General features: G+C 46.4%; 1 protein-coding gene across 1 annotated transcript in view; it reads right to left on the bottom strand.

Moving 5' to 3' along the window:
* The window catches only part of kntc1 (kinetochore associated 1), a 34,107-nt gene that overhangs the window by 1,115 nt on the left and 20,192 nt on the right, over nucleotides 1-12,800 (bottom strand). The window contains exons 41-63 of the mRNA XM_007902211.2: nucleotides 12,534-12,662; nucleotides 12,239-12,355; nucleotides 11,726-11,835; nucleotides 10,959-11,163; nucleotides 10,234-10,323; nucleotides 9,946-10,117; nucleotides 9,343-9,401; nucleotides 8,853-9,069; nucleotides 8,361-8,434; nucleotides 7,926-8,136; nucleotides 7,285-7,394; nucleotides 6,754-6,809; nucleotides 6,514-6,592; nucleotides 5,948-6,066; nucleotides 5,051-5,186; nucleotides 4,459-4,554; nucleotides 4,063-4,119; nucleotides 3,179-3,233; nucleotides 3,019-3,082; nucleotides 2,347-2,476; nucleotides 1,592-1,681; nucleotides 713-858; nucleotides 7-97 (exon numbers count right to left, since the gene is read on the bottom strand). Coding sequence (XP_007900402.2) covers nucleotides 7-97; nucleotides 713-858; nucleotides 1,592-1,681; nucleotides 2,347-2,476; nucleotides 3,019-3,082; nucleotides 3,179-3,233; nucleotides 4,063-4,119; nucleotides 4,459-4,554; nucleotides 5,051-5,186; nucleotides 5,948-6,066; nucleotides 6,514-6,592; nucleotides 6,754-6,809; nucleotides 7,285-7,394; nucleotides 7,926-8,136; nucleotides 8,361-8,434; nucleotides 8,853-9,069; nucleotides 9,343-9,401; nucleotides 9,946-10,117; nucleotides 10,234-10,323; nucleotides 10,959-11,163; nucleotides 11,726-11,835; nucleotides 12,239-12,355; nucleotides 12,534-12,662 — 2,613 coding nt within the window. The remainder of the gene's footprint in view (nucleotides 1-6; nucleotides 98-712; nucleotides 859-1,591; nucleotides 1,682-2,346; nucleotides 2,477-3,018; nucleotides 3,083-3,178; nucleotides 3,234-4,062; nucleotides 4,120-4,458; nucleotides 4,555-5,050; nucleotides 5,187-5,947; nucleotides 6,067-6,513; nucleotides 6,593-6,753; nucleotides 6,810-7,284; nucleotides 7,395-7,925; nucleotides 8,137-8,360; nucleotides 8,435-8,852; nucleotides 9,070-9,342; nucleotides 9,402-9,945; nucleotides 10,118-10,233; nucleotides 10,324-10,958; nucleotides 11,164-11,725; nucleotides 11,836-12,238; nucleotides 12,356-12,533; nucleotides 12,663-12,800) is intronic.

The raw sequence follows: 12,800 nt of genomic DNA, 5'->3' as shown, positions 1-12,800 counted from the left end.
GATTACCTGTAAAATATCCTCTGGGGAGAAGTTCGATTGCACGCTCTTTCCTTCCCGCTTCAGACACTCGATGGCGAAAGGCATAATATCGTTCAGGCTGCAGAAGTCATAGGACGCTTAGTGTGTGTTTGAGGGGGAATCATTTTATTAATTCAAACACAGTTTCTGTTCCTGGTAACTTTTTCTGATTAATAATTACCATCTTCGTAAAGAATTACTTCTTTTCATCCGACCCAAACATGCCCCTCACCTTCCCCACCACACCTAAACCCAACCAAATGAGGCTGTATTGCAAGTGGGATGTAGTTGTTAGCACACTCGCCTCAGAGCCTAAAGGATGTTGAAAGTTTGAGTTCACAATCCAGGCTAATACGTCAGCGAGGCACTGGGGGAAGCCCTTTGGGTCTGAATGAGACATCAAATTGTGTCGGTTCTTCAGGTGAACATAAGAGAAAAGGGAGTTTCTCCTGGTGACCTGGTCAACAATCCTCCAGATTAGGGAGGGATCGGTGGGGGCGGGGGGCGAAAAACCTTAGGCAAGTTTCCTTACTCCACAAGCCTCTATTTACCCAGTAGTAAGCAGGATTGTTAGTCGATTGATGGATTGCTTTCTGAGGGTAATAAGTCCTCCAAAACAAAAAATTGGATTAATCAGAATAATTAGACAGGAAGTCCCTGAATGCTGTTTTGTGACTCAGTGAGCGTCACTCACCTGTTGCTGCTCATGAGGAAAGCCACCAGCTCTGGGCCTCGCTTTCTCTCCATCATGTGCTGCTTCAGCAGAGCAAAGTATTCAGTCCCAAGCAGTTTGGCAAACTGCTTCTCGTCTACCACCCGATCCAGCACTAACTTTGTAATCTTTCAGAGTTAGAAACACACACAGGAGCGGGTCAATGCCAGCTCACCAATACTCCTGCACCTTCCCATTTTTCTACCCAGCCCACACATCGCTAGGACTATAACCATCATGACGTGGACAGCAACAGTATCTAGTATTTATAGAGCGCCCTTCACACAGGGCGCTTGATAGCAGTGAAGCCTGACACTGCGTCAGGGAGTGAGGGGAAAGGTGACTGCAAACCCAGTCGATGAGGAAGGTCTTCAGATGCGACCTGAAGATGGAGAAGGAAGTGGCAAGGCAGAGGGATTGAGGGAGAGTTCCAGAGTTTCGGGGCGTGGACAACAAACTACATTTATACATCACCTTTCACATTGGGATGACGTAAGAGATTTGAACCTGAGCTGGAGGTTGGAATCAGGAGGAGTGGAGGGCAAGGAGAGTGGTGGTAGGAGGGTGACCGAAGGCGCAGTCAAAGAGGAGGGTCTTGAGACGAACCTTGAAGGAGGAAAAGGAGGAGGCGAGGTGGAACTGTGGGACTGAAGCGACTGTAGCAACAAATCGCTAAGACAAGTGCCTTGTCTCAGTCAGTCACTGTCTCGCCTTCAAGGGAAGAGAGAAGGGAGTTTCTCCCATTGCCCAGGGCAGTAAACAACAATTGCTGTCTCTAGTGCTTTGAGACGCTGCCGCTGCTAGATCAAGTGCGTGGGATGGTTATAATGATAACTCTCTGTGTCAGAGTCGGCTTTTTACCTTCGAGCCGAATCCTGCGACCTCGCCAGTGCTCATGTGGTCCACAACCTGCTGCAAAATCTTCACCGGATCAACGGACACAAGAAACCTCTGTGGAGAGCAAGCACAATGCCTCACTGTGTAGCCCTGCACACATCACACTGACATTTCCTTACAAGAACCCGAGTGGGTTTCTGGTTTTAAAATCAGAGAGAAGCAAAAAGCCATCCTCTTCAGTGGTTGTAACAACAACAACAACAACAACAAGATTCCATTTATAAAGCGCCTTTCACGTCAGGAGGACGTCCCAAGGCGCTGCACAGTTGGGTCATGACCCGAGCAGGGGGGAAATGGTCAGGGTGAGGGGGGGGGGGGCGAGGGGGGGGGGGTAAGGGGGGGGAAGGGAGGGAGCGAGGAGGGGGAAGAGAGTCGAGAGGGGAGCTGAAGGCTCGGTCAAAGAGAACGAAAGGAACACTGAACATAATTACCCGCCAGTCCGCCAATCAGCTAACAAGCAGGTTCCTTGTGAGTGGCGTGTGTGTGTGCGTGTGGAGTAAGGAGGAAACTTGCCTAAGGATTTGCCCTGCCCGGGAATCAAACCTGGGCCCTCTCGCTTGCAGAGAGAGTGTCTAATCAATACGCTACAGGACTACACTCATTTTATGGATCAAAAACACACATATATATAATATATATATTTTAATCAAAGGTAGTGGTTTAATGGGTGCGGGTAGCTAGCTGGGACTGCGGTCAGCGATGTTGCAGACTTTACACACCTGTATTTGTTGCTCTTTTTTCTCTGAATAAGGGACGAGCAGCAAGCAGCCCAGAGAGAACGAAGACAGCTCCAGCTGTGCAAACTGCTTCGCGATGCCAAACAGGTCGACATCGAGGAGAACCGGGCACCTTCCAGAGCAGAGGGAGGGGGAGAGAGAAAGACGGGTGGTAGGGGAAATTCACAAGGAATAAACTCATATATTGAATCAGGCATGTGGAAAAAACAACCCACGTACAAGAGGAAATCGATAAGCAGCTCTATCAACCAAGTTATCTTTGATACTTAAAATAGTCTCCATTAAAGTGTGGATGGAAATGGTAAAAAACAACCTGGAGGAGTACATTAGATCTAATCTCTTTAGATTCTGCAGACACTGCAAAACGATATCCTGGAAGAAGTTCAAGGGCGTGGAAAGAAACTCCACATAAAAAATTCAGATTCCCTGATATGTACAAGGCTACTCTAGACATGGAAATTTCCATGTGTGGGTGGCAAAAATTCAGTCTGGTTTGGATATTCTTTGGATATTCTTAAGCACGCGTCAGACACCTGGCTGATCATAGTGATGGGTTTTTGCATGGGTCAGACATCGGGTGATCCCCCAAAAATCCATAGGCTAACACAGCGGTTGGCGGAGGGAAGAGATAGCGATGGATTTGGAAGCACCTACTTGATTAAGAGGACAAAAGACTGGTAACAGGCCTCCAGCTGCCTGGGACTTGGCGGGCTCGAGGCTAGTCAAAGAATGAAACAAGACAACATCAATACAAACACTGCGTTCTGCTGACATTTTGTAAAATGGTAATGAAGTGAAGTGAGGATTAACATACCTGTGAGGAAGGGTGCAAGGATCACACTGCGCCATGCTCGGGTAAAGTTTGGGATCTGCAGGGATGATAATAATAATTATAATAAAACTTACCCTTGATATAGTGCCTTATCACGACTTCAAGAAGTCTCAAAGAGCTTCAAAGAATGTACTGTCAAGTGAGTTTACTGCATATTTTGTGGGTGAAACGCGGCAGCCAATTGCGCACAGCAGCGTCCCACAAACAGTAGTGCATTGAGTGACCAAATTATTATTTATTTATTGAAGGGATTATTACCCCCGGAAAAGCGCTCCGCCAACCGACTAACAACTGGGTTCTTCCTTACTGCTAGATAAACCGAGGCATGTGGAGTAAGGAAACTTGCCTAACGTTTCGCCCTGCCCAGGAATCGAACCTGGGAATCGAACCTGGGTCCTCTCACTTGCGAGGTGAGTGCTCTAAAATTACAATTTTGTGATTGTGAAACATTTGATTGACAGGGCTGCCCGCAAACCCAAATCTGTAAAACTGCTTGGCTTCTCTAGCTGCACTCTCACCTCTGGATCATGTTGGGACTTGAGCTCACAGTCCAGTGCAGTGCTGGGGGCACCACTGCATTGTCAGAGGAGTTAGGAAAAGGAGTTAGGAATGCGTTTGTGTCAGAAGGGGAAATTACACAGACATATTAGTCTTTAACCAAACTAAGACATGTCAGTGGTAGGCGTTACGTTTGCTGAGACATTTCTAGAACTGATTGGCACCATGAAATATGACAGCTCTTTCGATATTCACACAAGATCAATGGCCATTTGCCAGCTGGGGACATCTCTTAAATATAACAGACATAAAAAGTGATCAGCAGCACACGAAGGCAAGAGTGTTTACAAAGCAAAGCATTGCCATACCTGCCACAGAGCGTGCACTGCAGTGATTGCCATCAGAACCTTCCTCAGGTAGTTATTCTGCAAGACACAGAACAACAAACACATGCAGCACCAAACAGCCCTAGTTTATAATGAGCCCTAGAGACTTGAAAAGATGATGATGTAACATTCCCCTTTATTACATTGAGAGGCTAAATTGTCCCCAGGATCGGGAGGTGAAAACTAGCCAGGCTCCTACTCCTTGTCCCCTTCACCACCTTCTACTGGTAGGGTGCGTTTGGCAGCCAGGTGAGGAGAGGTCAGGCTCGGCTGTGACCCCCTCTATAGTGGAGTGGGTCTGATGACACACAAACAAAAATAAAACCCGCCCTGCACACAGCGTTCAGGATGTAGATTGTGTGAAGCCGCTGTATTCACCATGTTAAAGCCAAGAAGCTTCTGCAGGATTCCATTCCAGAGCAGCTGGTCAAACACCCCATACTCCAAGCTCAGCTCAGTCACCAGACGGACAGCCTGTGAGGAAAAACATAAAACAATCATTCTCTTTGCTCAGTTTCGCCCCTTTTGAATAGGTTTGCTAATTGGACAGTGTGTGCAAGTGTACAGGGTGTCTCCAAAGTCCTGTTACCCGCATTTTTTCTCTCTCTCTCTTCAATGCACTGACCAACAACTGAAACGTGGAAGAATGATGATAATTGTATTGAGAAGTACAAGTGTTTAACTGACAGAGGATCGCTGTGCGTGTGTGAGCGCCATCATTTTCATGGCAGATAATGATCCGTCGCCATGTTCAGTATAATGTCTTCCGTAATATGGATGGATGGGGTGACAAAGCAAAATGCATCTCCGACAGCTTGTTTCAGCTCCTCCATAGTCTCATAGCTGTGTTTTGTGACAACAACTTGCATTTATATAGCTCTCCTCATGCAGGGCAGTGCCTTGGAGCACTTAACACGGGATGGTAAGAGGACTTTGTGGACACCCTGTAGAATGAACTATTCTTGCTGACCCTGGGTTCATGGTTGTGGTTCTTCCACAAGCCTTTAATCATCCCCTCTTTGGCGCTGTTGTGGAAGGACTCCGTGGTATAAGGAATGTTCAGCATCTCAAACTCCGCCAGGTAAATGCAGCACTTCAGATACGACCTGGAGGAGAGAGGTCTGTCGTTAACACTCACTTGAGTAAAGCCCCGCGCTCAAGACACAGACACTTCAGTGAAACATATAGGAATAATTATCTTCAAGATTATCTGTATTCACACTCAATCTGAAAAAAAAATCAATGAGGATTAACCGGCCAAAGATCAATTAATCCTACAGAACTCTCTGTCCCTCTCAACCCTCGGGGGATATCTTATAATAATAATAACCCTGCCTTTGATATAGCATCTTATTACTTCGTTGAGGCATCTCAAAGCACTTCACAGAATATATTGAGCAAACCGTGCACTCCAACACGTAGGCAGTTCAGTGAATTATCTGTATTACAATAGAATGTAAAGTAAGGTAACTGTATTTTGTGGGAGAAATGCGGCAGCCAATTGTGCACAGCAGTGTCCCACAAACAGTTGTGGATTGAGTGATCACATTTTTTTTGGGAGGGATTATTACTCCTGGAAAGTGATCCACCAATCGACTAACATTCGGGTTCCTACTTAATAGTAGGTAAACAGAGGCGTGTGGAGTAAGGAAACTTGCCTAAGGAATCAGTTCTGGGAATCGAAGGCAAGAGTACCAACCACTAGAATTTAAGATACAATCTGCCTCCACCATCTCTCTCTGTGTCATTCTTTCCACCCACTCACTGCTCTCCAATGTAAACCAATGAATGACTTCTTCTTGTGCATCCCCTACCCCCTCCTTGCTACAGAATTATGTTAAATACAAACACTAGACACCACACGTACTTGACTTTCTCAATGGACTGCTGGCTGATAGCAGTTATCATCTTGCTATCTGCGATGTGAAGCAAGCACTGCAAAGCTCGGCTCCTGTGTGCAAATGTCAGCTGTTTGTTGACAAAAGGCTAGAAAAGCCAAAAAACATAAGCGTGTGGTCAGGTTGGATCAGATCACTAATCACTTTGTAAAAGTCAGCACTCAAACACAAAGCACTTCCGGCTTGAACAAAAATTCAATTGAAACAAGTACTGGCAGATAACTGAGGTAGATAGATATTTGTTAGGTCAGAACATTAAGGGATATGGAGCCAAGGCGGGTATTTGGAGTTGAGGTACAGATCAGCCATGATCTTGGAGAATGGCAGAGTAGGCTTGAGGAGCTGAATGGCCTGCTCCTGTTCCTATGTAGCACGCGCATGTAGATATTGGCACTTCAATGCTCTGCAAGTGGTTAAACAACATTGCATTTATATAGCGCCCTTCACGTGGGATAGCATCCCGGAGTGCTTGGTTAGGGACAGGTTGGCGCTAGCACATGGCATGGAAATCCATTCTTAGACGCTGATTACTTACAGAGGTTGAAGCAGTTGCAAAAGTTGAGAGGAGCTTGGCGCTATAGTCAACGGGGTACGGCTGAAGGAGGTAAATAACTCTGCAAGAAGAAAAGGGCATTCGATTGATAAAATGCACATTTCAAGAAATATTCCTGTTTAAAAATAATCCTCTAAACTCGAAGTGAACCCAAGCTCAGAGAAGCGTCTTTTAACAGAACCACCCTGTATATTACACCATGAACAAAAAAAAACACTTCACCTCAACAGAGCTGCATCTTCCTGCATATCGCTGAGAAACTCCAGCGGCATCTCACCCTAAACGTAGCGGGGAAAAATACACTATTAACCTTGAGAGAGCTTTATTAAGCCTCCCTAAGTAGTCAAGGAGAATTTTCCCCGTCAATTAAGGATTAGCAAAGAGTGTTACATTGTGCCACTGTGTGTGTGGTTTCTTGGGGATCAGGCGAGTGTCAGACTCACGTGGAAACCCTTCACCATGCTTAACAGCATCTAAACCAAGTTGAGAATTCCATGCATCCCACCTATAGATGGAAATCCCAGAGGTTATTATTGGAATATTCGGCTCTGACGTGGGATTTTCCTTAACAAGGAATCCCGAGCCTTACAATGCGGAATCCCTGTGGAGGTGGGAAGTATATTACATCGAAGTGATTGGCTTCCACGCCTCCTGAGCGGAGTCCCCGTGGGTGGGTGAACTGACGGAATTCTAACCTTTGTTAAAGCCCCCATGCCAGGCGCTGCCCGTGTGCCCTGCCTGTTCAAAACTTACCGCATCTGGCTGGCTGGGAGGGCATAGCCACTCCTCCAGTAAGGCGCTCCGGATTTTATTGATATCCCGGCTGTTTATTTCAGCGAGCTGGTTAGCGGCGGTGTGGATATCTAAAACAAGAACTTCACTTGGTAACCACATCAAGTGCAATATAGTGCCAGGGCAAACTCCCTTCTCAACAACAAAACAAATTGCATTAAAAAGCGCCCGTTCACATCGGGAGGATGTCCCAAGGCCCTGGACAGTCAAGGGTTCACACCCAAGCTGTGGTCTGGAGTCAAGAGAGGTGGCAAAATGACCGAAGACGCAGTCAAAGAGGAAGGTCTTGAGACGGGCCTTGAAGGAGGCAATGGATGGGGCGAGGCAGAGGGACTCCAGGATGGAGTCCCAGAGGGTGGATGCAGAAAGGCTAGAGGCCTGACCTCCGATGGTGGAGCAGACGGATGAGGGAGAAGGGGGGGCGTGGGATGTGGAACAGGTCAGTATCCGCCGAGCGGAGATGGCGGACATTTTGTTAGGGTTTTAGGAGGTCACAGAGGTAGCGTAGAGCAAGACACTGGTAAGTTGTAAACTCACCTCCAAAAGTGTCATGGGGCAGTTAGTGTTGGTTTTACGGAGCTGGTGTATGTGTGTGCACGTACCTGGATAGCTCCTAGCAGTAGGCTGTTTAAACCTCTCCTCGATACTGCTGTGCTCATACAGTGAGCGGATGAGCTTGGCCGGCAGCTTGATTAGTTTCAGGTGCTCGGGGCTATTCAGGGTGTGAATCCTCAGTACATTCTCAGTGGCTGACCTCTCGTACTCCACTCGCAACTTGCTCAGCGAATTCTCAGCTTTCTGGTGAGCTTCGTCCTGCAAACAGACGAGAAGTGAGGGTTTCTAAACCTGCTAAAAGCCCGCAGGCAAAAAAGTTAGCGAAGAGGCTGTTACCGAGGTACGTACACGCAACCCCTCCCAGTTACTCAGTTACTAAGGTGAGACAAAACAGAAAGAGCTGTTCACTTTGTCCCGCATATGAGATAGTTGTCCAATTTCCTTTTTACGAGCGATGGTGGCCTCTGCTAGAATGACTGTACCTTTGGCGAAGTGCTGTTCAGCCAGTTCTCAGACAGCTGCAGGCAGAACTTCAGGGCCTGGATCTTATCCGGTCCTGCAATGGACAAACAGTTACCAGCAAATTCAACATTAAAAGCCCAACATGAAATCCAAGAACTATTATTACAACAAACAAATTAAAATGTAACTACTTCACACAGGTAATATGTGGAATGGACTACCCAGAGAGGCTGGAGGGGGAGACAGATTGTGTCACTAAATTCATAAGCGAATTAGAAAGCTATTTGGCGAAGGAACAGATCAAGGATTTGGAGAGATAGTGTAGGACTAGTCTTATTCTATTGGTCCAGCCAGATTGGCTCACAAAAACAACAAATTACATTTATACAGCACCTTTCACAACAGGAGGATGTCACAAGGTGCTAGACAGTTACGGATTTGCACCCGAGCTAGAGGTTGGAATCAGGATGGGTGGAGGGTAGGGAGGGTGACCGAAGGCGCAATAGATTTACCTATTGGAAGTTCTTGTGCGATCCAATGGGAAATAGCGATTGCCCACTCTGGGTTTGTGATTGACAAAATATAGGACTGGATGGTCTGGACAGTTTCAGCAGTTTCCTTGGTTATCAGTGACACACTTCCCTCCTTGGCCTGCTTTAGGGCTCTAGGCTTCAGCGTCTTGGCAAAGACGTGCTTGACGGCAGACATGTAAAGCTTGTCCAGGGAGACCTGGAAGAGAACCACCCATAGTGAGAGGCAGAGACCACCCACCCACTCACTCACTCAGAAACACGCATACCAACCAAGCTCTTTGGGCTCAACAGTACAGTTCAATCCTGCCTGAAGCATGGTGCCTAATCCAACTTTCCTGAGCTCTATGATACCCCTCATTTTTCAAGCTTCTATCTCATTCCCTTTTAAAACGAATGATAGAATCCGACTCAGTAACAGATTGCGGCAGCTTCCCACACCCACAGTCGCTACCGTGGGTCTGAAACTCACCTTCATCAGTTTGGATATCAGGAGCAGAGTGGGAAACGTCTCCTCACTGAGTTCTGCAGCTGTAAAGACAAACGACGACAACACTTATGTAAAATTAATAATAATCCTCACACTTGATATAGCGCTTTTCACATCTTCTAGACATTTCAAAGCGCTTAACAGAATATTCTGTAGTGAATTTGTGGGCGAAACGTGGCAGCCAATTGCCCACATTAGTGTCCCACAAACAGTCATGGATTGAAGTGCCCAATTTATTATTGTTTTTTCTCTTGAGGGATTATTATCAGGTGTGTGGTGTGGAGTAAGGAAATTTGCCCAAGGTTTCACCCTGCCAAGAATCAAACCCAGGTCTCTTGCTTGCTCTAACCACTGAGCTACAGGACTCAGTGAAGCTACAGAACTTCACACTCAATCACACTGACTCAGTGAGCAGTCGAGCAGCCTATCACCTATTATATTATATATCAATTATATATATTAATTATATATTAAATCAATTATATATTAAACCAAGGTCCCGTCTGCCCGCTCAGGTGGACGTGAAAGATACCCAACTATTCAAAATGCGAAGCTGGGAATCTGACGCTCAGCAAATAAACTTACAGATGATCGTCCAGAACCTCTGGGAGTTTTCAAAGAAAAGCAGGTGAAAGGGCAGCCGGGTTTTGGTCGCAGGTGAGAGGGTGATTGAATGCTCCATCAGGTACTCATGTTCCAGGTCTGACAGAGGAGAAACACGATTGTAGGAGTACAGGTGTTGCAACAGACTTAAAGCCTAATATATATAAAAAGAAAGGGCAGATTTGTTACAAAGATCCATAGCTGATAGATAACCATTCACTTGGGGAATTTCCTCTCCAAATTTTTAATACGAAATTGAACCTTTCCTACCTGATCCAGATTGATGCTGACAATCTTCTCATCTGCCAAATTTATAATCTTTAAGACGCCTTCAATGACTTCATAGTCGTAAGGGTCCATCTTAAACAATGTTTAGAAAAATAAATCAAGGTTAAATGTATGTTTCCAAGATGAGACTCAACAACAACAATAATAATAATCCTTGCGTTTAATATATTTGTGGGACCTTGCGCACAACAATGAGGAACTAAATTATTATTATTATTTTTTATTAAGGAATTATTACAACAACAACAAAATTACATTGTATAGCACCTTTCACGTCATGAGGACGTCCCAAGGCCCTGGACAGACAGAGTTACGGACCCGAGCTGGGGGTCGAGGAGGGTGAAGGGCACGGGGTGGAAGCAGGGAAATCGAACGCACGGTCAAAGAGGAGGGCCTTGAGGTGGGTCTTGAAGGTGGCAAAATGGAGGGACTGTGTTACCCCCGAAAAGTGATCCGCCAATCGACTAACAACTGGATTCCTACTTACTACTAGGTAAACAGAAACTTGTCCAAAGTTTCGCCCCGCCCGGGAATTGAACCCGGGACTTCTCACTCGCAAGGCGAGCGCGCTAACCACCTCGCTACGGGACTCCACAGTAATTGCTGTGAAGTGCTGTGAAGCATTTCCACATATAAGGTGCTATAAAAATGCATGCTCCGTCTTTAACAAGCAGGGCCCTGATTCTCAGGCAAAGCGGGAGTGGTACCTTGTACAGAGAGCTGTTCAGACTGACTACCAAGTCTGAGGTGATCTTTAACAAAGGAACAATCTCGACAGCTCTGGCCAACAGCTCTGTATGGGCCGGCTTCACGCCCCCCGGCTCCCCTTCGCCACTGTGGGCGCTGCCCCCACGCAGCAGCAGAGTTTCGACGTACAGCTGCAGAGCTATGTCGCTATTCAGCTCAAAGGTCCTGAAAACACACATGCCACAATAATAATAATCCTTGTATTTGATATAGCGCCTAATCATGACATTGAGACATTTCAAAATGCTTCACAGCATATATTGTGGTGGATCAACTGTGTATTTTGTGGGCAAAATACTGCAGCCAATTACACACAGCAGTGTCCTACTAAGAGTCGTGGATTGAGTGATCATATTATCATTAGTGTTATTTTTTTGAAGGAGAACTGGAGAGCGATCCGTCAATCGATTAACAACCTACTGACGGTTAGGTAAACAGAGGCTAACTAACATTAGTTACAGCTGAGAATTTCTTCCCATCGCCAGGTTTGCCCTTGGAACTCTATCCCTTAACCTGGTTCTGTAAAATGCCCTGAGACGTTTCTTTTATGTGAAAGGCGCTGGCTGCGTGATTGCAGGTCACCATTGTGGTCTGGTTTGAAATGTGCCGTGAATGCAAATTTATATTGATGTCATGTCAGGATGTCCCAAAGCACTTTAATTGTACTGGCTGGGCCCCCGAGGGAAGGGTGAAGTGGGGGTGGGGGGGGAAAAGAAGCTTTGCTCACCGGCAGTACTGCAGGATCAGCTCTGAGTCTGTGTTTGGGTTCTCCACCAGAACAGGGATCAGTTCCTTCTTCTTGGTTGCACACTCCTTGAACGCTGACTGGAAGGAGATCTGGAAAACGCCAGAAAACAAATGAGATGGTAAGGTGAAGCAACATTGGCGAAGCCAAAAGTAGCTCCAAAAGAAGAAAAGGTTGAGAAGAAAAAAGGTTAAAAAAGTGACTGTTTTGGGACAGGAATTAACATTTATTGTGTGTCTGTGAGGGGGTGGGGGGGGGGGGGGGCAGAGGGTTGCGGAAGAGAGAAGAGTGTGTGGGTCAATGTAATCAGCTAGGAGGAGTGCATGACTTTGAATCATAGAATTCTATAGCATAGAAGGACATTCGATCCATCGTTCCTGATCTTTGAAAGAGCTAACCAACTAATCCCATTCCACCACTCTTTCCCCGTAGCCTTGCAAATCGTTCCTTTTCAAGTATATATCCCTTTTGAAAATTATGATTTGAAAGACTTACCCCGAGTTTGCTGAGCCTGAGACCCCACTCCGAGTCAGCAATCAGAGAGGTGAAACTTTCCTTCTGCTGCGACTCCTGATACCAATCTGCCAGCTGAGCACCGACCTGGGCCACTGCCTGAAACAGCCAGTCCCCAGGTCAGTGATCACAAACTATGCTTCCTCTGAAGATCAGTCAACACACGAACTGTGTCACAACACACACAAACACAAAGCACACGCGCCTGTGTCCACGTATACACACAGTGATCAACGCAACAGAGTGATGGCACATTCCCACCCAGAGCCAGACGTACCAAGACTTTGCTGTAATTTTGCCACGTGTCATTGATGACGTTCCACAGCTTCTCAAACACCTGCCGTTTGGGCAGCAGCGTGCAGTATGCCAGCGCCAAATCAGTGTCCACCACACGGCAGTTAAACACCTGAGCAGACAGCAGGTTAGCTGGTTAGGGGCACTGTAATAAAATAATAATAATCCTTGCATTTGATAAAGCGCTTTTCACAATCAGACAGACACGAGCGGAGAAAAGCTCCTAGAGAGAATGGGGCAGCTATATGGG

The sequence above is a fragment of the Callorhinchus milii genome, unplaced genomic scaffold (assembly GCF_018977255.1).
Source record: "Callorhinchus milii isolate IMCB2004 unplaced genomic scaffold, IMCB_Cmil_1.0 Scaffold8, whole genome shotgun sequence".
Lineage (NCBI taxonomy): Eukaryota > Metazoa > Chordata > Chondrichthyes > Chimaeriformes > Callorhinchidae > Callorhinchus > Callorhinchus milii.
Note: the sequence above shows the minus strand (reverse complement) of the source record. Positions and strands in the feature narration are given on the sequence as shown.